At 49.8% G+C, this 23,395-nt stretch overlaps 1 protein-coding gene across 1 annotated transcript; it reads left to right on the top strand.

Annotated features, from left to right (window-relative positions):
• The first annotated feature begins 4,635 nt into the window (after positions 1-4,635).
• Positions 4,636-10,962, top strand: CALHM3 (calcium homeostasis modulator 3). The gene is made up of 3 exons (XM_049855593.1): positions 4,636-4,922; positions 7,346-7,601; positions 10,452-10,962. The coding sequence occupies exons 1-3, from the start codon at positions 4,636-4,638 to the stop codon at positions 10,941-10,943; spliced, it is 1,035 nt and encodes a 344-aa protein (XP_049711550.1). The 3' UTR covers positions 10,944-10,962.
• Positions 10,963-23,395: the final 12,433 nt, after the last annotated feature.

Raw genomic sequence — 23,395 nt, 5'->3', positions numbered from 1 at the left:
CCGGACTACCTCCAGAGCATCACACCCAAGCCCTGCCTGGTGAACACCGACCTTCAAGATCCTAGACAGAGGCTCAGAAAATAAAGAATTGCACCTGTAAGTACTGTTCTCCTTAAAAAAATCATATATATGAGACCAAACAGTCAATAATTACTTTAAAACAAAGATGAGAAGGTTAGGTGTCAGGGAAGCTGGATTAATGGAAATGGAAGAACCAGAAAAGACATAATGGGAATGTCCATGCATGGTGAAGAGTGTAACCAATGTCACTGAATAATTTGGGTAGAAATTGTTGAATGGGAACTGAAAATGCTGTATAAGCCTTCACTGAAAACACAATTAAATATTAATATTAAAAAAAAGGCCTCTCCCCCCGGCCTCTCCTACCCCATCCCCGTTTGCTCATTTATTCAACAAATGTTTACTGAGCACCTACTGTGTTGCATGATCTGCTCCAGGATCTGGGGGTACAATGGTGAGCAAGACAGAGTTTCTGTCCTCATGAAGTCTCTATTCTAGCAGAGGACACAGACAATAAACAGACAAATAAGCATGCAATAAATGCTAAAGAAGAGTATAACAGGGAGAAGACAGCAAGACCAGGGCAGGGGGCTCGATTTTGGAGGCCAGGGGAGGCCAAGGGAAGTGACAGTGTGATCAGAACCCAAAGGAAGTAAGGGGATTAGGGGCTGCAGGGGGAAGAGCATTCCAAGTGGGAGAAGAGGTCCCAAGTGCCTGAATCAGGAATGTGTGAGGTATGCTTGGAAACACCAAGAGGGCCAGTGATGGAGCAGCGTGAAAAGAGGAGAGTAATGAGAGGTAAAGTAACCAGGGACCAGAATGACAAGGCTTAGGGACCACCATAAGGATTTTAACGTTATGACTTTATTCCAGTGTAAGGGGAAGCCATCAGCAGCTTGAGAGTAGGAGAGAAATAGGATCCCCATTCCCAAAGGTCCCAGAACACCTGGTCAAACTACATTGTCCTTCTTTGTCTGGATGTCTTCCTCCCCGGGAGACTGGGGGCTCCTTGCTCCCATAGGGAGTTTCCTATGGTCTCAGTTCTTTCTGTGTTGACACGTAATAGATGTGCAGCAAGGATTTGCTGCCAGAATAAATGAATGAGAGGACCACCTCACCCTGGTACAGTTACTTTGCTCCATTTCCTCTAGCCCCAGCCAGTCTTTGCCCATGTGAAAATAATAAAGCCCTGTTTCTTCAGTGCCAGGCACTGTGCTAAGCACTTGCTGGGTATCACAATAACTCCATGTTGTTGGTATAACTATTAGCCCCATTTTGTAATAACTTGCTCTGTAATCTCAGCAGAGTCACTAAACCCCACTGCACTTCACCTTGAGCGTGAGTACCCTTGCAGGCACTGGCGAGGTCGACCAGCTCAATGCTTTCCCAGTGGGGCTTGATTCTAGGTGCTGCATACACTTGGCATTGAATCACGCCAAGCCACAGAGGGAGAGAGTTATTTCTCTCTCAGCTGTCTCTCCAGCCTCCTGGCCACTCTCGGGAGTTAAGTGCTGCTCTTCCTTAGCACCTTTTTGCAAACATTGCTAATCTTCCTTTTTAACAAACGGGAGCAAGCCTTCAGCATGCAGCAGTATCCAGAAAGAATTTAGTAATTTTGGTGTTTTCTTTTTTTGTCTATGGATAGCTTTTATTAATGGCAGGTGCTTCTGGTTTTCCACTCACAGTGATGAATTTTTCTTTTAAAGTGAAATGATTGATCTGCAACATAACTTGGCTGGGCTCTTCAAAAACACTGATGTCACAAAAAAGAAAAAACCCAAAAAGCTGGGAGACTGTTCTAGAACAAAGGACACTAAAGAGACATAATAGCCAAATGCAATGCTCAACCCTTAACTGGATCCTGGTTTGGAAACTTAAAAACAGCTATAAAAGATATTATTGGGACAACTGGGGAAATTTGAATATGGACTGTATATTAGATAATGGTGTTGTATGAACGCTAAATTTCCTGACAGTGATGGTTGTAAGGAGCTCTGGTAGTGCAGTGTTTAAGCGCTCGACTACTAGCTGAAAGGTCAGTGAATCAAACCCACCAGCTGATCCTTGGCAGAAAGATGTGGCGCTCTGCTTCCATAAAGATTAAACCCAGAATTACAGCCTTAAAAACTCTACGGGGCAGTTCTGCTCTGTCGTATAGCATTGCTATGAGACGGAATCCACTAGATAGCAATGGTTTTTTTTTGGCGGGGGGGCTTGGTGATAATTGTACTGTGGAGGGCCTTGAATGCCAAGCAAAGGAGTCTGTGGGAGCCCCTGGTCATACTTCAGTGGAGTGATGTGGCAGAAGCTGTGCGTTAGGGAGACCTGAGCTGGTTGGTGGCCAGACCTGGAGGGCAGCAGGCAAAATGGAGGAGAGGATTGCAGAATGCCCACTGATACTTCCAGCCCTCTCCAGACCCCCCTGCCTGACACTTCACACTCCAGCAACCCCAAACTGCTGGCCTCAGCAGGCTGCTTCTCACCTATGCCTTTGGTCATGCAGAATCCTCTACCTGGAAGGCCTTTCCCTTCCAAGATCCCTATCACTGGCTGTGTTAGCTACCTAGTGCTGCTATAACAAAATATATCACAAGTGGGTGACCTTAAAGAACAGAACTTTATTTTCTCAGTTTTGGAGGCTAGAGTTCAAATCAAGGCTTTGGCTTTAAGGGAGGGTCTTTCCTTTTGGGAGTTCCTTGGAGTTCTTTAGAGTTCCCTGGAGTTCCTTGGTGTTCCTTAGCATTCCTTGGCGTCTCTGTGTCTACCCTGGACTTTTTATAACTAAGAAGTAATTAGTTTTAGGACCCATACTACAGCACTATAACCTCTGTTATAGATTGAATTGTGTCCCTCAAAAATATGTGTTATAAATTCTAACTCCTATAAAAAACCTGTGGTAAAACCCCGCTGGCATAGTGGTTAAGCACAACAGCTTCTAAACAAAAGGTTGGCAGTTCGAATCCACTAGGTGCTCCTTGGAAACTATGGGGTAGTTCTACTCTGTCCTGCAGGGCTGCTATGAGTCAGAATTGACTAGATCACAACCGGTTTTTTGGCTTTATACCTGTGGTTATAATCCCGTTTGGGAATGGGTTTTCTTTGTTATGTTAATGAAGCAATATTAGCATAAGATGTGTATTAAGTCAATCTCTTTTGAGATATAAAAGAGCAGATTCAGCAAACAAGCAAGCACAAACAGAGGGGACATGATTACCAAGGATCCCAGGAATAGAAGTTGAGAAGAGACGAAGATCTTCCCCCAGAGCAGACAGAGAGAGAGCTTTCCCCTAGAGCCCGCACCCTGAATTGGGACTTCTACCCTCCTAAACTGTGAGAAAATAAATTTCTGTTCGTTAAAGCCACCCACCTGTGGTATTTCTGTTATAGCCAAAACCGAAAGCCAAATCTGTTGCTGTCAAGTCGATTTTGATTCCTAGCAACCCCATTGGACAGGGTAGAACTATTATAGCAGCACTAGATAAGTAAGACAACCTCATTAACGTAACAAAAGACCCTATTTCCAAACAGAGTCATATTCACAGGTACCAAACCAAAACCATACCCATTGCCATTGAGTCAATTCTGAATCGTAGTGACCCTGTAGGACAGAGTAGAACTGCCCCACAGGGTTTCTAAGAAGTGCCCGGTGGATTAGGACTGCCAACCTTTGGGTTAGCAGCCGTAGCACTTAACCGCTATGCCTCCAGTTTCCATTTACAGGTACAGGGGTTAGGATTTCAACACATATTCTGGGGGGCACAACTGAATCCATTCACACTGGCAAAAGCAAACATGGTTTCAGACTCTTCGCAAGGTCCTCCTCTGCCAGGAACCCTTCAGACAGGGTTAGAGGCTCCCCTCCTAGTTCCTTTGGAGCCCTGGATGGTGCAAATGGCTAAGCACTCGACTACTAGCCAAAAGGTTGGCAGCTCCAGCCAACCCGAAAGGCACCTCGGAAGATAGGCCTGGCGATCTGCTTCCAAAAGGTCACAACCTTGAAAACCTCATGCAGCAGTTCTACGCTGCACACATGGGGTCGCCATGAGTCAGAATTGACTCAATAGCAACAAACAACCACAACGACAATCTAGTTCCTCTCAGCGCAAAAACCAAAACAAAATCTCCCTGGGCTGGGCTGAGTCAAGTCCTGTTTCTGACCCGGACCGGAAAATAAAATCAGGCCTGCATCAGTGTCTTTGCCTTACCACACCCAGAATTTGCCTTTTCCTCACTCAACGCCCCACCAGCTGTCTGACCCTGAAGAGAGGAGGGAATGGACTAGGGAGGGGTAGCGTGACAAGGCAGGGCCCATTTGCCTAGAGGTACTTTGGGCTGGCTGGTCACCGAGCAGTGACTCATTCCTCCAGAGAGGAGGGGAATGTCTTTGAGGGACAATCAAAGCTGACCTGAGCAGGGGAGCCTTTGTGGAGAGAGTCTGCCTCTGCCTCAAGTTCTCCACTGGACCCCGGGGAGCTGGGCTGGGGTCTGGACACAGCCTTCTCCTTACCCCCTCAGGCCTTTGCAAGAGAAGCAAGACCCTCCCGTGGCCCCTAGGCTCCCCCAGAGTGTGGCCTGGCATTGTCAAAGGCTGCCCCCACCTGCCCGGCCGGAGCCATGGATAAATTCCGCTTGCTCTTCCAGCACTTCCAGTCCAGCTCAGAGTCGGTGATGAACGGCATCTGCCTGCTGCTGGCTGCAGTCACAGTCAAGCTGTACTCCTCCTTCGACTTCAACTGCCCCTGCCTGGAGCGCTACAATGCCCTCTACGGCCTGGGCCTGCTGCTCACGCCTCCACTCGCCCTTTTCCTCTGCGGCCTCCTTGCCAACCGGCAGTCCGTGGTGATGGTGGAGGAGTGGCGCCGGCCCGTGGGGCACCGGAGGAAGGACCCAGGCATCATCAGGTGCAGTCCCACATCAGCCAGCTACCCAGGGGCATTCCCAGGGGCTCCCGCCACCTGCATAGGCACTGCCAGGTACACTTCCAAATCCCAGCCACCCAACTACCCAGGGGCATTGCCAAGGGCTCCCCCACTCTCCAGCCACTCATCCCCACAGGCACTTTCAGCTGCACACCAAAACCCAGCCAAAGGTCCCTGGGTAGCGCCAACAGTTTGCACTCGACTCACAACCAAAAGGTTGGCAGTACGAACTCACCCAGCTGCACGGCAGAACAGGCCTGACAATCTGCTTCTGTAAAGATTATAGCTGAGAAGACCTTATGGAGCAGTTCTGCTCTGTAACAGACGGGGATCTCTCCAAAGTCACACACCAACAACATTACAAAAACACAATTAACAAACCCAAAACCCACCCCACACCCATGGGCATTGTCACGGCCTCCTCCAGCTACCTATCCCTGTAGGCACTGCCAAGTGCACCCCTAAACCCCAAGACCCCCATCGGCATTTTCAGGGGTTCCTCTAATCACCCACCCCCACAGCACTGACAGGTGTGTCCCCTCATTCCTCTGGGTATTGCCAGCTTATGGAGGCCCATCTGCCAGTTTCCACTCTGGAAACAGATATTTCTGTTCCTGTCATTTGTTACCTTTCTGTGGCCAGTGCTGTGGATGGTCTACCCACGACACATGAATGATACAGGATTCCCGAGAGTTACTCAGGTCACATCTGCTGCACTGACCATGGATTATAACTCACCACACGCATGAAGTGCCATGCCATGCCATGTTTTCCTCATGTAGTGAGAGGCAATGATTCATTCATGACTGCCTTCCCTTTGCTGTAAGCTCCGGAGGGCAGGAACCTCAGCAGTCGGCACCACTGTGTCCCCAGAGCCTAGCACATGGTTGGTGCTCTGAATCAAAATCAGTTGGTGGAGTTAATTCATGATTCATCATGCTCACTGGTTGACACTGAGCACTGACTCTGTGCCAAGCGCTTTATGAGCCCGACCTCTCCAAATTCCCACCTCCACCTGAGTCTGCTCCGTTACTGGACTCCCTTTAACAGATGGAGAACCTGAGGCACAGAGAGCTTAAGTAACTTGGCCAAGCTCCCACTGCCAGGAAGCGGCACGGCTGTGCTGCCAACACAGGCTCTCTAACTCCACAGCCCAAGCTTGGCAGCTGCCCCAAGTGTTTTAGAGACAATATCTAAGTGCTGTAGATCTGTGGGCAGTGGCAGGAGTGGCTTGGTGGCCTTTAGATCACTCATGGTCTTCTCCCCTCCCCTATTCTTTGATATGAACAATTGAGGCTTTCCCAAAGGTGTGGGATGTAACTTCATGACAGGTCCCCCAGTTCCATCTGCTAACCTCATTGTCCCCAAAGAAAATGCTGGAACTACCAAGGCCTACAAAGGGTTTCTAATTCACACCTGGATAGGCTATGCGCATGCATGCATATGTGCATATGCACACACACGTTCAGCATGCACCATTTTATGTTTTGTATACGATCCAAGTTAAAAACAACATCCGTGCCCTGTGCATGTGCAGCCTCTTTTTCAGGCTCCTAGAGGGATACATGCTCCCTGTGATTCAGCCTTGAAAGGGCCGGTCACATGCACTGGGTGTGCCCTTTGTCTTTTCCTCTGGGATCCAGTGGGTGCAGCTCCACCAGCCTCCTCTCCAGTGACCAACGCCCAATCCAGCTCACTAGAGGGCCAGAGTTGTCTGCAGAGGCGCCTGAGGCGAGGCGGGGGGACAGCCCCCCAGATGCTGGGGGAGGTGTTTGAAGTGCTGCCTTTGAGAGGTTATCAGGGAGGGCTGTCTTAGTTCAGCCTCCCCCAAAAGACTCTGGAAAGAATGTGATAATGAGTGAGCTGCAGCTATGGGCAACTAGGGCTCCCTCCTTCCGGGCATCTTCTGAGAGACTGTATAGAACAGACCTCAGAACTGTTCCACTGAGGGTTGAGGAAGCTGGGGTATTTATCCACCGGATCCTGTCCCTCTTGTGCTGAAGGTTTTCTTGGGGCTTGTTAACTCTCCAGCACTTCCTGCCTACTCCTCAGTGGTACAGAGAATGCTCCTAAGTCTCAGGAAGAGAGAGGCGGCCCTCCACAAGAATGGGAACTATCCACCAAAGCTGTAGATGCCCTTGGCACGAGCAGGGCACCAAGAGTAGCCCAAGAAGAATACCAAGTCCCTGGTATTCTAGTCCTGAGATTCCCAGGGCCTCCAGCCCTCCTTCTTCCCTGCCCTATGCTACTGGGACCTCTATCCTCAGGCTGCAACCATTCCTTTGATGTAACCCAGCCTGATATTTCCCATCCCTCCCGGGGAAGTCCATCCTTGCATCTCCCCTATAGCCTTCCTGCTGCAGCCAGATCTTGGCTGCCCTCCATGACCTCCTCTTTGCTCCCAGGTATATATGCTCCTCTGTGTTACAGAGAGCACTGGCTGCCCCTCTTGTCTGGATCCTGCTGGCCCTCCTTGATGGAAAGTGCTTTGTGTGTGCCTTCAGCAGCTCCGTGGACCCTGAGAAATTTCTGGATTTTGCCAATATGACGCCCAGCCAGGTGCAGCTCTTCCTGGCTAAGGTGCCTTGCAAGGAGGATGAGCTGGTCAGGGACAACCCTGCTCGAAAGGCAGTGTCTCGCTACCTGCGGTGCCTGTCACAGGTAATTGGGGCAGTGGTCACCGCCATGGTCCCCTTCATTGGCTCTGTCATCAATGCTGGAGCTCAACACCAGAGGGCCCGATATTCCCTTCACCACAATCCCTGGCCCCATCTGCCTTCCCCAGGCCTGAAAAATGTCCTGCATTTGTTCCAAAGGGGGGTAGGGTGAGGCATGAATGATTTCCTGAGGACTCTCCCCACTGCTAGGGACAGGTGTACCCTGGCGGGGAGAGGGGAGAATCAGGAGCGTGATCCACTCACAGGACATTGTTGGACCTATGCCATTTCCCCATCAACTCTGACTCACCCAGGGCAGAGAACCATGCTCTCCAAGAGTTGGTTGGGTCCAATCCCAGGAGGCTGGGTGCAGGACAGCTGGAGAGTCCAGGTCTCTACTGCTCTGCCCTGCCCTCTACCCCATACACACACCCCTCAGAAGTAATAACTGCCGTTTCTTGTGCACTTCTGTGTCAAGCACTGTGTTAAGCATTTTATATGCATTGTTATTGTTAGGGACCCTCGAGTCAATTTCTATTCATAGCAGTCCTATGTGACAGAGTAGGACTACGCCATAGGGTTTCCTTGGCTGTAGTCTTTATGGAAGCAAATCTCCAGGTCTTTCTCCTGGGAGCTGCTGGGCGAGTTTAAACCACCAACGTTTTGGTTAGCAGCCAAGTACTTCATCATTTGCTCTACCAGGGCTCCTTTTTATATGCATTATTTCATTTAATTTTCAGGAGAGCCCTATGAAGTAGATGCAATCATTAACACCCCATTTTGCAGATGAGAAAAATGAGGCCTTGCGTGCTTAGTTCATAAGGCCAAACAAATTCACACAGCTTGTAGGAGGTAGGGCAGGGATCTGAGTGCACATGTCATTACTCCAAACCCTCATAATCACCTCTCTACAGTGCAGGTCCCCCAGAGACGCCTTTTCCACAGGGTACCTGCTCCAGTATCCTGGAGTAAACCTTATCCTCACCCTAGGCTCTAGATTTCACATCTTCCTCCTCCCTCCCCCAGAGCCCCAGCCCTGTGCTCTGTCCATCAAAATGTATTTACATAAATCTACTGCTTGAAGAGCACCACCCAAAGGATGCAGATAATAGAGACACAAACCTTGCCCTTTGGGAAGACATGGGAGACATGTTCATGGCAAATGCAGGCCGGTTGTACAGTGGAGAGAAGACCAAAGGACACACTTGATTCTGGTCCAGGCTGTGGCCTTGGCCCAGTCCTCCCCCTTCTGGACCCCAGTTTCTCCTGCAACACAAAGGGAGATTTGGTCTCCTTCACCTTGATGGTCCCTGTGGGCTTAAACACTATACTCTCACTAATCGAGTGGGAAAGACATGGGATATACAGTTAGAGAGACCAGGGTTTGTGAATCTCAACTCAGTAGTCCCATCAAGTTTAGCAAGTTGCTTGGTTTTCTACTCCTCATTTGTAAAATACTCACCTTGAAATCTGGTGAATGGTCAAATGAAAGAGCTTTGGAAATTGTTGAAATCATACCTACAAATGATAAGGATTCAAATACATTTTTGCCTGGGGTTTAGAGGACTGTCTTCTCTGCTTCAGGTCACATAATCACTCCAGGTTTTAAGCCAGGCCTGGAAGAGACTGTAGCTTTGGATGGGTAGAGAGAAGGGAGGAATCTGCCAGGTGTGGGCTCCAGGCTTAGAGAATTATTTCCAGTTTTTCATCACCTTTGCACATGCTGGATTCTTGCCTAGAACACTGTTGCCTGTTGATACCCTGTATAACTGTTACTGGAGCCCTGGCGGCAAAATGGTTAAGAGCTGTGGCTGCTAACCAAAAGGTTGGCAGTTCAAAAGCACCAGCTGCTCCTTGGAAACCCTATGGGGCAGTTCTACTCTGTCTTATAGGGTCGCTATGAGTTGGAATCAACTCAATGCTAATGGGTTTGGTTGTTTTTTTTTTTTTTTTTTTGGTGTAACTGTTACTAATCCTTTAAAAATCCTTTAGATCTCAGCTTAAATGTCACTGTCTTCCCTGAGCTTCTCATTCAGGTTGGGTGTCCCTCCCCTGGATTCCCATGACCTGCTGTACTTCCCTCCTTGTGGCACTTTGTCACTCATCACCTAGTTAGTTGTCCATTTCCCCCACTACAGTGTGAGCTCTGTGTGGGCAAAGACTGGGTCCCCTGTGCCTTGCATAGTGCCTATTACAAAATGTAGGATAGATGAATGTATAGATGGATGTGAATGGATGGGTGAAACAGATATGAGAATGGGTGAAGGAATGAATAAAAACAGGAGAGAACAGTGGATGGATGGATGGATGGATGGATGGATGGATGGATGGATGGATGGATGGATGGATGGATGGATGGATGGATGGATGGATGGATGGATGGATGGATGGATGGATGGATGGATGGATGGATGGATGGATGGATGGATGGATGGATGGATGGATGGATGGATGGATGGGCGGGCGGACGGGTGGACGGGTGGATGGATGGATGGATGGATGAATAAGAGAAAGTTTAGGAAAATGGATAGATAGGAGGATGAATGATGGACGGATGGAAGAATGGCTGGGAGAATGACTGGATAGGAAGGTTATGGATAATCCGATGAGATGGATGGGTGGATGGAGATACGGTTGAATAGATAATGGATGCAAGGATGGGAGGATGAATGGAAGGGAGAATAGATGAATAGGTAGGTTGATGGAAGGAGGGACAGATTGAGCGGAAGGATGACTGAATGGCAGGATGGATTAGTTTGAGAAAGGCTGGGAGGGATAAGCGAGGGGAGGGGCTTTGGAGCACCCTTGCCACACCATGCACCTGCACCCAACCTTGTGCTTCCCTGCCCCCCAGGCCATCGGCTGGAGTATCACTCTGCTGCTCATCATGGCAGCCTTCTTGGCCCGATGCCTGAGGCCCTGCTTCGACCAGACAGTCCTTCTGCAGCGCAGGTACTGGAGCAATTACGTGGACCTGGAGCAGAAGCTCTTCGACGAGACTTGCTGCGAGCATGCGCGGGACTTCGCACACCGGTGCGTGCTACACTTCTTCGCCAGCATGCAGCGCGAGATGCGGGCGCGGGGGCTGCGCCAGGACACTGCGGGCAGGGACCCGGAGCCCCCAGAGGGGCCCGAGGCCTCTGACGGCCCGGACGGCGGTAGCGGGAAGGCACACCTGCAGGCCATCTCCAGCCGGGAACAGGTGGACCGCCTCCTGAACACCTGGTACTCCAGCAAACCACCACTCAACGTCGCGTCATCCCCAGGGCTCTGGGGGGGCGGCCTTAGCCACCGCGCCGCCACGGTGGCCCCGGGCACCAGGCTGTCCCAGCACACTGACGTGTAAGGAGTCCCCCCAAGCCTGAACAACGGCAGTGTCCCAAGTGAAAAGCTTGCAGGGACAGGTGTGAGGGCTTTCCAGGCTGTGGGCACCCCAAGGCAGGGGCCTAATTCTTGTTGGCTTCCTTTCCAAAATAGCCCATCCCTCCCCTGGTTTCTGGGTGTGGCCTCCTGTGTGCTCCACAGCAGTGCTTTGCAAACTTTCAGGTGTTCACCATTCACCTGGGGATCTTGTTACATGTAGGCTCCGATTCAGCACATGCAGAACCAAGTCTGAGATTCTGTATTTCTAACAAGCTCCCAGGTGATGCTGATGTTTCTGGTCAGTAGACCACACTTTGAGTAGCAAGTGTCTAAATAGATCTGTGATGGGTTCTGGGCCCTAGATGTGTGGATTCTAATTAACAATAATAAACACATGCTTATATGGTGGTTACTATGTGTCAAGCATTGTTCTAACTTCTTCACGTATATTAACTCATATTAATCCCCATGACAGCCTTATGAAGTAGGTATGGTTACCCCTATCTTTTAGAAGAGAAAATGAGGCATACAGAGGTGAAGTTGCCAACTCCAGTGTCTCCTCTGAGCTACTCCATGAGTCTGCTCTCTGGATAATTTAGTGTACTTGTTTCCAATACTCTGGTTGGATTTCCTGCAGCTTCCAGCAAGGTTCTCTCAGGAGTTCTAGCAAACTCCGCTTGTTGAGTTCCTCCGGAAAGTACTAGTTAGCGCCTCTTGCTGACAATTTCCAGTGAATAGCTTTATATTTTCCTGTTGCAGGGATTTTTCTGTTTTTGAATGTTAAGGGGCCGACTGTCCCAGCTCCTGTCTTCCCGAGTTCCACTAATTCTGTTTCTAGCCAACCAAGGCTGAGCAGCCCTGCCTGGTCCAGTCTCCTTCAAGACCCAGTGCCTTTCTTGGCTCACACCTTTCGGGCCTCCCACCAACAGGTGATGTCTCCCTTGTGACCTCACTCACCACCATTCCCACCACATACAGCCTGACCCCTACACTCAGCATATCCTTTTCTAGGGATGCCCACTCTCTGGCAGGATATAGCAATCACTCCTACCCCAGATACTGGGGATATCTCTACCTACTGCTTAGCAAGAGGTTGGCACCCTGATGAGGAGGATTTCCCTGGGTATGTACTCTATATGATGGTCCTGGGTGGTGCAAACAGTGCTGGACTACTAAGTGAAAGGTTGGTTGTTCAAACCCACCCAGAGGCATCTCAGAAGAAAGGCCTGGCAATCTGTTTCTGAAAGGTCACAGCCATGAAAACCCTATGGAGCGCAGTTCTACTCTGCAACACATGGAGCCACCATGAGTTGAAATCAACTTGATGGCAACTGTTTCTTTTTTCTTGTGTTCTGTATGTTCAGTAAGCACCAATGTTTAAGAGCCTCTGGGCTAGCATGGGTGTGGGGTCTAGCTCAGGAACAAAAACCTCTGAAACAACAGGGTTAAATCTGCTGGAAAACTTGCCATTCAATCTCTGGCAGCCCAAACAAGAAGGGTTTGGGGAAAAGCTAGTCTCCAGGCCTCTGCCCCTCCCTAATGACTCACACACGCATCCTACCATCGCCTCCATCAGCACAGGTGGTGGCCACACACATGCAGACCTGGGGTTTCCCCACGCTTTTCTGGTCCTCAGCACCTGGGGGTGCAGCACAGGAGCCCTTGGATATCCCCCTGAAGCCCAGCAGCCTCCATCAGGCAATCGCAGCTCTCCTGAGCTCTTGCCAAGGGGCGCTGTGGGATCAGACAATCCCTGCAGTTCATCCTTCCCTGTCTACCCGGCTGTGGTCAGGCCATGCAAACATCTGAAATGGTACTGGGGTGGGGCAAGATTTAGGCAAAGTTAGCAGCAGTTGAGTGGGGAGGCAGGAGGGATATCTTGAAGACAGTCCAGTCAGTGCGAGTGTGCTCCCAGCCTGAGGAAAAGAGGGTCAGGGGCCCCACTCTGGACTGGAAAGAAGTATCTGGACCAGTTAACGGCCACTGACTGCAATCAGTACTCTTGCCTTCTGCTAATGAGCACTTGTTGAGCACCTACAGTGTAGAAAGCACTGTGCCAGGGATTATGGAACAGAATACACAGATAACCTGCCGCTGCCCTCAAGGGCTCACTGTCTTGTAAGAGGATAGGGGCATCTGGTGGGGGACAGAGATGAGTACAAAAATAATTAATCCAAAGCAAAAGGTGTGAGGCAAGCCATGGGCCACTGGGATTCAGCAGGAAGAATAATCGCTCCAAACTGGGGCATCAGGAAAGGCTTCAAGGAGGAGGTGCCATTTGAATGGGTCTTGAAGGTTGGGGAGGACTTTGACAAATGGAACTAGATGGAGGAGGGGCAAGCACATCAAGGGAGGAAACAGCAAGAACAAAAGCGTGGAGTTGGAAGAGGGCACGGTATGCTTTATTCATTCAACAAACATTATCGATTGCCTAGAGTGCCGAGAGTAAGACAGATGTTTTTGTTGTTAGGTGCCATCGAGTTGATTCTAACTCATAGTGACCCTGTAGGACAGAGAATTACCCCCATAGGGTTTCCTCAGCTGTAATCTTTATGGGAACAGGTCACCGGGTCTTTTCTCCCTTGGATTCAAATCACTCACCTTTCCATTAGCAGCCAACTGCTTTAACCATTGCAAAACCAGGGCTCTAAGATACACATAAAAAAAAAAAAAACCCATTGCTGTCAAGTCAACTCCTATAGGACAGAGTAGCATCTTGTGGATTCGAACTGCCAACCTTTTGGTTAGCAGCTGTAACTCTTAACCATTATGCCACCAGGCTTTCCAAGGCACACATTGTCCTATCTTAATGAAGTTTCTAGTCTGGAAGGAGAAATACGGCATGAGCAAGTAAACAACAAAACGGATGAGTAATCAGGCTAGCTGGGCAAAAGCAAAAAACTTTGGCCCGAGGGCTGAGGAGGCCTCTCCATATGACCCCACCAAGCCATGTGCCGGAAGCCCAGCACCCAGTCACTCACTCTCTGGGTCCTCTGCCCTTGACAGCCTTCAACTGCATGAAGACATTTTCTCCCACCCCGGTCACTCTCTCTTTTCCAGGCCATGCCTCCTTCCTCTTTTAGCCACTCCTCAGATGGTATAGTTTCAAATCCCAAAACCTCTTTGCCAGTGTCCATTCACACTTCCATTTGTTCACCTCCCTCTGAGAGAGAGATGCATGGGACAGTATAAGGCCATACCCCCAGGACTGAGAGACATAGGTAAGAGGCTTCCACCTGGCTCCTAAAAACCCACCCCTCCCAGAAGAGTAGCTGCTGTGAGGGCCCCAGTTCACTCCCCAAGCCTCAGTCCATGCTGGGTTATAGCCCTCCTGACCCAGCCCTGTGCAAGGGGCTTCTCTTCTGAGTGACACAGTGGCCATTTGGGCAAGACACAAATGTTCTAAAATAGTAGGTATTGGGGGCACCAGGACCTCTCCATTCTGTGCCTGGGCAGCTGTACTCCATCCATGTCAGTTCTGCATGAGGAGAGAAAGATGGAGGAAGCCTTGAGGGTTTGGCTCAGGATTTTGGACTTTATCCTGCCTACAGTTGGGGATGAGGGACAAGTGCTTGGGGGCACGGTCTGGGGGAGAGATGATATTTGGAGTTGACCTACATGGCGGTGATGGCTGAAGCTGCAGGAATGGATGAAGCCATCGAGGGACAGAGGCTTGAGTGAGAAGAGGAAGACCAAGACCTTTAGTGTTTTGAAGGAGGAGGAGGAATGATCACAGAGGCAAAGAGTCCAGAAGGAAGCCAGGGAGGAGAGAAGTTCAAGATGGGAGATGCATGACAAAAAAAAATCCAGTGCTTCAGAGACCCAGGATGGAGAGGACTGAGGAAGAGGATCCGTTCTGGACAACTGCTCTTGGCAGGGGACTGCTCACCAGGGAGGTGGTCCAGTACAAGCAGATGGGTGGGTTTTTGTAAGATACAATCAGTATAAGGAAACCCTGGCGGCGTAGTGGTTAAGTGCTATGGCTGCTAACCAGAGGGTTGGCAGTTCAAATCCTCCAGGTGCTCCTTGGAAACTGTGGAGCAGTTCTACTCTGTCCTATAGGGTTGCTATGAGTCGGAATCAACTCGACGGCACTGGGTTTGGTTTTGTTTTTTTTTTCAATCAGTATAAATCCCTGGATGCCTGCCTCTCCCAGGGTTATAAAGGATGGGTGGGAGTTCTGAAGCCTGCCCCAACTTATGATATTCATATGCGGAGGACCTTCAGCAACCCAGTATGGGGAAGAGCACCTGGACCCAAAGGCTGTGATGGGGAGAAGTGGAATGACGTCCACACTAGCACACTTCTGCTTCCGAGGATCTCATAGAAAATGAGGGAGTTCTCTGCTCTGCTCTTTCCACCCAACCCTTTGATGCCAAATAAAACAACTTCTGCTTGCCTGTGCCTGACCAGCTCTGATGGGAAGGCCAGAGAGGGCTGTAGGAGGAGGGTGCCCTGAGGGTCTAGAGAAGAGCAACGGGAGATGGCCTGAAGTGTTAAGTGGTGGCAGAGCAGAGATGATGTTGGGCTGCCTAGCAGAGAGTTTGAACATCCACCACCCCTTCCTGCCCAGCCCTTCCCCCTGCCCGCCCCCTCACACAAAGGAGGAGCTGCTCTTCAGCCCTCCCCACTCCTCACAGAAACCAGTCCCAGACGGAAGCCCAGAACCAGAATGGCGAATACTGTTTCCTCCTTGTGTCGGAATTCTTGCCTCCCCACACATTTATCTAGGTCCAAGGCTTACTTACTTCTTTGTTTACTTATTCGTGCATGCATTTATTCAGCACTTATTAACTGAGTATCTGCTATGTACCAGGTACACTGTGCTAGGCACCAGAAATACAGCAATGAACAAAACAAATGTGGCTATTTTGGCCATTGTGGTGCAATGGGGGCCCCAGATATTAAATAAACACACCCCAAAATAATAAAATTGCAACCAGTGTGGTGAAGGGGAAGAACATCCAAGGGCCTATGAAGGGTATATCAGCAGGACTTGTCTAAACTGAGGAAGGCTCCCCCAAGAGGTGGCCGTTTAGCTGAGATCTTAAGGATGAACAGGAATATCCAAACCGAAAAGTAGATGGGGAAGCATTTTAGAAGGAACGGCATGTGCAAATGTCCTGAGATGGAAAGGGGTTTGGCCTGCTTGAGGAACTGAAAGCAGGCTAGTGAACTACAGCATAGACAGACACTGGGGGACAGCGGCTCCAGGGAGGTGAGTGAGTGAGTAGGCAGATCCAGCTCTCACAGGGTTATGTAGTCCCTGCTAAGGATTTGGACTTCAGCCTTTGAAGGGAATTAAGAAGTAATATAGTCAGATGTCCCCTTTTAAAAGAACTGGCCACAGCCTGGGAGTAGCTTGATAGGGGACTGGTGTGAACTGCAGAAGGCAGGCAAGAGCTGATGGGGCTTGGTTAGGGTAGAGATGGAGAGAAGTGGCAGATTAGAGGTGTTTAGGAGATGGAATGGACTCGAGGTGCCCTTGTTTATCAATGTCCTTCTTCAAATGTGATGCATAGAACAGATTATACTGTATTAATCAGATGAGGCTGGGCTGTAAAAATAAAACCAAAATGTCCATGGCTTAGCACAACAAAGATGTATTTCTCACTCAAGCAAAATCTAATGTAGGTAAACGAGGGAGAGGGAATTGAGGGAGGAGGCTCTGCTCCACATAGTCGCTTGAGGACCCAGGAGGCTCCATGATCTTGAGATGCCACCATTGAGACACATGGTATTTCCCAGAAGCAGATCTTTTTTTTTTTTTAATTTTTTTTATTGAACTTTAGATGAAGGTTTACAGAACAAACTAGTTTCTCATCAAACAGTTAGTACTTGTATTAACATTGTTGTATGACATTGGTTAACAACCCCACAACATGTCAGCACTCTCCCTTCTCAGCCCTGGGTTCCCAATTACCAGCTTTCCTGTTTCCTCCTGCCTTCTAGTCCCTGTCCCAGGGCTGGTGCGCCTCTTTAGTCTTGCTTTGTTCCATGGGCCTGTTCAATCCTTGGCTGAAGGGTGAACCTCAGAAGTGGCCTTATTACTGAGCTGAAAGGGTGTCTGGGGCCCATACTCTCAAGGATCCCCCAGTCTGTGTCAGGCCAGCAAATCTGGTCTTCCTTTTTGAGTTAGAATTTTTTTCTATGTTTTTTTCCAGCTCTGTCCGGGACCCACTATTGTGATCCCTGTCAGAGCAGTCAGTGGTGGTACCTGGGCACCATCTAGTTGTAGTGGACTCAGTCTGGGGGAGGCCATGGTGGATGTGGTCCATTAGTCCTTGGGACTAATCTTTCTCTTTGTCTTTAGTTTTCTTCATTCTTCCTTTCACCCAAAGGGGTGAGAGCAGTGGAGTATCCTAGATGGCCGCTCACAGGCTTTTAAGACCCCAGATGCTACTCACCAGAGTAGAAGGTAGAATATTCTTTATAAACTCTGTTATGCCAATTGAGCTAGAAGTTTCCTGAGACCATGGTCCCCACAGCCCTCAGCCCAGCAATTTGGTCCCTTAGGGAGTTTGGATGTATCTATGGAACTACCATTGCCTTGCCTTGTACAGGTTTTGCTGGCTTCCCCAGTATTGTGTACTGTCTTGCCCTTCACTAAAGTTACCACTTATCTATTGTCTCTTACGTGTTTTTCCATCCCCACCCCTCCCCTCCCTCGTAACCATCAAATATTGTTTCTTTTTGTCTGTAAACTGTTTCATGGGTTTTTACAGTAGTGGTCTCAAACAATGTTTATCCTTTTGTGATTGACTTATTTCACTCAGCATAATGTCCTCCAGATGCATCCATGTTATGAGACGCAGAAGCAGATCTTGAGGCAAGGATGTGAGTGCAAGTAGTTGACGTGGAAGTCTCTCCCAGGGAACACCAGGAGGGAACAGGGGAAGTGATACAGGAAAGGGAACAAAGTCAATAAAGTGTACATATTACTACAGCCAATCAGCACTGTGGGCAACTGGAATCTAACCCTGGTGGGGACTCTGAGAGACCTTGTAGAACATCCCTGGAGTAATCCCAACCAAGGCTGAGGAAGGTGGAGTATTATTCACCAATAAATACTGTCTGTCATTGGTTGGGGCACTAACTCCGGCAGCTCTGCTTTGTCTTGGGCCAAAGTAATGCCAAATGAATATAACCCCAAAGCCAAAAAAAGTCCTCAGGTGTTGGTAGTGAGCAGCCTTTGGAATGTAAAGGTGAGAGCTGAGGGGAATGGGTGGAGCAGAGGCATCTGTTACACTTGGCTCCTTGGGTCAGCAAGGCAGGGGAAGGGAAAGAGCAGGGCAGGGGCGCATTAACCAGTACGCAAGGTATACACGGGCTTACTCGTGCTTACTAGGCCGTAGGGAACAATTTCACCTGTTTTTCACTGCACAGTTGTGCACTACAGATTAGTAAGTAAGCGCAAGTAAACCCGTGTGTACCTTGCTTATTACGTAACCCATCCCTGGAGCAGGGGTCCATGGTGTGGGGTGGGGAGAGTTATGCCAGACCTGGATGTGACTTATATCACATCTGCCCATGCTCCATTGACCAGAACTCAGTCACATACCCCCAACCTACCTGGAACAGAGGCTAAGAATTATAAGGAAGCCGCTGGAATATTTGATGAGTGTTGCCACCCTATACCCATTGCCGTACAGTCGATTCTGGCTCAGCGAGCTACCAGTGGGTTCTGACCACCAACCTTTTCTTTAGCAGCTGGGCACTTTGTGCCACCAGGGCTCCTTTGCCACAGTATACTACCCCCAATATAGTTTGGCTGACACCGAAGAGAATAGCCCTATATCCTTCTTAGGTAAAGACCTCATGCCACTGATAACACAGCCTGACGGTACAGATCTTGGCAGCCACACCTCACTGTTGGCCCCTGCCACCTCCATTGCCCTGTTCTCTGGATTTCCCAAACAGTTGCTGGTTGAGGGCAGCACCCCCTTGAGTACCACACACTCACGCTTTCCCAAGCAAATTAGGCATTTTCCTAAAGGTACAGTGCCTGCTTTCTCAGGGGGACCCCTTTGCATGCTGCTTTTCATGGCATCCTTAACTCCTCCAGATCAGAGCGGACTCACGAGCCCTGGGATGGGTGCCAGGACAACATCCCTGAGGGCAGAAGGCGGTGGCGTGGATGCTGGTGTACATTCCACGGTAGTGGCTGTGGGCGAGCCTGCCGCCAATACTCTGAAAAGCGTGAGTGGGGTCGTGACATCCCGCTTTTCATTTCCACTTAGCGTTGTGCTCTAGGAATTATAGGGGAGAGGTGGAGAAGATACAAACACTGCGAAATGCACTATGAAAGACTCCTACTGGAGAGGACGGCATAATGACCCTCAAGGACACCCACCTCCTAATCCCCGGAGCCTGTGAATATATTACCTCACATGGCACGAGGGACTTTGCAGATGTGATGAAGTTGAGGATCTTGAGATGGGGAGATTGCTGAATTATCTGGGTGCACCCAAGGCAATCACACAGGTCCTTACAAGAGAGACAGGAAGGTCGGAGTCAGAGAAGGAAATGTGACGAAGGGCAGAAGCAGAGGTTGGAGAGATGCAAAGTCATGAGCCAGGGAATGTGGAAAAGGCAAGGAAATAGACTCTTCCCTAGAAACTCCAGCTGGAAGACAGCCCAGCAATGCCTGGGTTTTAGCCAAGTAAGATCCATTTCAGATTCCTGGCCTCCAGAACTGTAAGAGAATAAAGTCGTGTTGGTTTAAGCCACTAAGTGTGTGATAATTTGTTACAGCAGCAGTGAGAAACTAATTCAGATTTTCTAAATGCACTTCCAAAGCTCAGGTGCAGAGATGATAATTAGTACTATCACATACGATATTATAACAATCATTTGCCACTGTGTGGCTGGGTCTGCACTAAACTCTTTGCTTGCATCATCTCATTGAATACTTAAAACCACCAGATGGGTAGACTCTATTCGTCTCTCCATTTTACAGATAAGAGGACTGAGGCAGCCAGAGGTGAAACTACTTGCCCAAGATCCCTGGCTAGTATGTGGCAGCGTTGAGACTTGCGCTCAAGTCACTGGTCAGGTTGCCCTTAACCACTCTGTGGCATGGTTTCTTGCTAAGTAAAAACTTGACTGTTCAGTGAATAAAATACTGAGTAAATGAGCAGGGCCTTGTAGTGGATTAGGGTGGGCAGAAGGAAGGGAGATGGTATTCCAGAACAGAGACACCAGAGGCTGAGCTGTCTCCCCAGGCAGGCACTCCCATGCAATCTGTGTCTCTGTGTCTCTTCTGTGGTCACTGACAGCAAAGCCTCTGAGTCCCAGCTGGGCCTCAAGAGGCCAGACCCCTCTCCCATCTTCTCCCCCATCCCCACCCAGCCACTGGTCACCTGCTCCTGCCCCTCCATCCTTCAGAAGCAGAGCTTCCTAACATTCATCCTAGCCCAATGGTCCCAGTGCAAAGAGACAATGAGACATTGGCACATGACACTGGGGCAAACTGAGAGGGTTTGAAGACATCTGTGGAGAGTGGGGCCCTGGTGGTACAGTGGTTAAGCACTTGGTTGCTAACTGAAAGGTCAGCAGTTCAAACCCACCGGCCGCTCCACAGGAAAAAGCCGTGGCAGTCCACTTCCATAAAGATTTACAGCTTTGGCAACCCTATGGGGCAGTTTACTCTGTCCTACAGGGACACTATGACTGGGGATAGACCCAAAGGCAGTGGGTTTGGTTTTGGTTTTTATATGGAGCCTGGTGGGAAAAAAAAAAATGATTACATTTTCTTTGTCTCGTGTAATTAGGATGATAAAAATAAAATACAAAGTATTAAGAAAGATATTAAACATTGAAGGTTATGGGTTGAATTGTGTCCCCCAAAAAGATATGCTAAAGTCCTAACCTCCAAGAACTGGGCGTGTGACCTTATTTAGAAACAGCGTCTTTTAGATGTAATTAGTTAACACCTGGTCACCAACTTTTAGGTTCACAGTCGAACTCTTTAACTGCTACGCCACCAGGGTTTCTGCAGCCAAATTGAGGACTAATAAAAGGGCACATCAGCCACAAATGGGGAGCCATGTCTAATATATAAGGCAGAGATTCCAGGCAGCCCCCTGGAGCCCCTCTCCTGGCCACTCTGCACCGCCCTTACCCCCACATCCACTACACTTTGGGCTATGCCAGGTTCTGATGGAAGCTCAGACCCCTGGTCAGGATGCACAATGACGTTGCACTAGATGTCCAGGGCAGATACTTCCTTGGCTGAATCTCCCTCATCCTGCTGTCCACCTGCGGGTGTCCTCCGGGGAGCCCCTGACAAGAATCCTCCAGGAGTACCAGCCTGGGGGCTCCATTTGCCCGAGGCCCAGCCTGAGGGCTGAGGGGAGCAATCTCCTTCCCCACCAGTATCCTATTTGTGACACACTAGAGTTTCCACCTGGACTAGTAAAATAGGAGAACTTGGCTCAGCCTGAAGCCCCAAAACACTTCATCACTATTTCTTCAACTCCCTAGTCCCATGGGAGGGCTAGCCTGGATTCAAATCCCACTCCTCCTCCACCTACAAGCTGTGTGACCTTTAGCTACTAACTTACCCTCTCTGAGCCTCAGACCCGACCTCTGTAAAATGGGAACAATAGCATTAACCCATAAGATTGTACAAAGATTACATGAGATGATGCATGTAAAGTGCCTGCCACAGGTGAAGCCTTGACAAATGCCAGCTCTTATTGGTCATACACAGACATGAAGACACAAAGACCACCAGTGTGGTTACACACACACAGACCAGAGGCCCAATGTCATAGCCAGCTCACACATGGGCACACACACACGAGATACACAGGTCCGTGGCCCCATGGGGACACCCTGTCTAGGCTCTGCCTCAGCCCATCCCCACCCGTCACCCCACAGGAGCCATCTGGATGGAGCTGGATCTGCCCTGCCCTACTGGGAGAGCTACCCAGACATCAAAGGGAGGCCTTTAAACACCTCCAGCTTTGATGTGTCCCTACTGATGGTTCCTATAGACCACTCTGGAGGCCCAAGCTCGAGGCATGCAATCCTATGCCTGTGGTTTCCCTTTTTTTATAATCTGGAGGCTAGGAGATAGCAGGAGGGGCCAGGAAAGGGTTTATCATTCACAATCTACAAACACACAGACATACCCACAGAGACACAGGCAGACCAAACAGATAAACCCATAAAACTCATGGCCTTCGAGTCCATTCTGACTCATAGTGACCCTTTAGGACACAACAGAACTGCCCCATAGGGTTTCCAAGGCTGTAATCTTCATGGAAACAGACTGCCACATCTTTCTGCTGCAAAGTCGCTGGTGGGCTCGAACCACCGACCTTCCGGTTAGCAGCTAAGCGCTTAACCACTGCGTCACCAGGCCTCCTGAACACAAAGACAAGTTGCAGCTCCCAGCCCTACAAGGAGGGGACCTGATAACCTCTCAAATCCAAATCCTGTAACTCCAATGTGGGGCTTTTTCCTCCGTGCCATGCCTGCATTAGCACTATCTCTGCTACCACCACTGCCACCATCCCCCGTTACTGAAATCACCACCACCATCACTGTCATTACTGCTATCACTCTCACCATCACCACCATCCTCACCATCCCCTCCATCAACATCACCACCATCCTCACCACCACTACCACCATCACCTTCATCAACATCACCTCCATCCTCACCACCACTACCACCATCACCATCATTACTGCTATCACCACCACTCTCACCATCACCACAATCCTCACCATCACCACCATCCTCACCACCATTATCACCATCACCTCCATCAACAACACCACTGCCATCACCACAACTATCACCTTCACCTCCATTAGCACCAACCCCACCACCAACGTTATCACCCCCATTATGGTCGCCACCACCGCTGCCATCACTGCATCATCAATTCATTGTCCGAACTGATAGAGGAGCCCTCTTGGATCCTGACCCAGTGTGGACAGGCAAGAGGAGGGTGATGTGCTTCGCAGAAGCCCAGAGGTTCAGGCCCAGGAACTCGGGCCTCTGCAGCGGCCCTGGATTCTCCCAGATTCCAACCCTGCTGGAGACAGTCTTCCAAACTATGCCTGAGCCTGCCCTCCGCTTGCCCTCTCCCACCCACACCCACAGAGAACTGGTCCCCATCAGGTGCAGCTTTGTGGTTTCCCATTACCGGAGGTGGCTCTAAAGAGAGAGCAGCTGGGAAGGGTGAAGAAAGGAGGGGCTGTGCCCACAGGGTTGGCCAACCTGCACCCTCTCGGCCAGCACCTGACTCGAAGTTTCCTCAAAGGGACAGTGATCTCAGCCCTGTACTGAGCCCTGCCCATCTCTGTTAGGAGCCCCAGAGTCATGAGGTGGGCACCCAGTGGGCAGGGAGGGCCACAGGGGCCGTCTGTGAGGCAGTGGTGAGGAGAAGGAGGGCCGTGGGCCCCTCAGGGGGCGCG

This window comes from Elephas maximus, chromosome 16 (assembly GCF_024166365.1).
Source record: "Elephas maximus indicus isolate mEleMax1 chromosome 16, mEleMax1 primary haplotype, whole genome shotgun sequence".
Classification (NCBI taxonomy): Eukaryota; Metazoa; Chordata; class Mammalia; order Proboscidea; family Elephantidae; genus Elephas; species Elephas maximus.
Note: the sequence above shows the minus strand (reverse complement) of the source record. Positions and strands in the feature narration are given on the sequence as shown.

Coding starts and splice junctions, on each gene's coding strand:
- CALHM3 (XM_049855593.1), top strand. CDS start 4,636: ATGGATAAATTCCGCTTGCTCTTCCAGCACTTCCAGTCCAGCTCAGAG. Junction 4,923..7,345: donor AAGGACCCAGGCATCATCAG/GTGCAGTCCCAC, acceptor CTTTGCTCCCAG/GTATATATGCTCCTCTGTGT. Junction 7,602..10,451: donor ACCTGCGGTGCCTGTCACAG/GTAATTGGGGCA, acceptor CCTGCCCCCCAG/GCCATCGGCTGGAGTATCAC.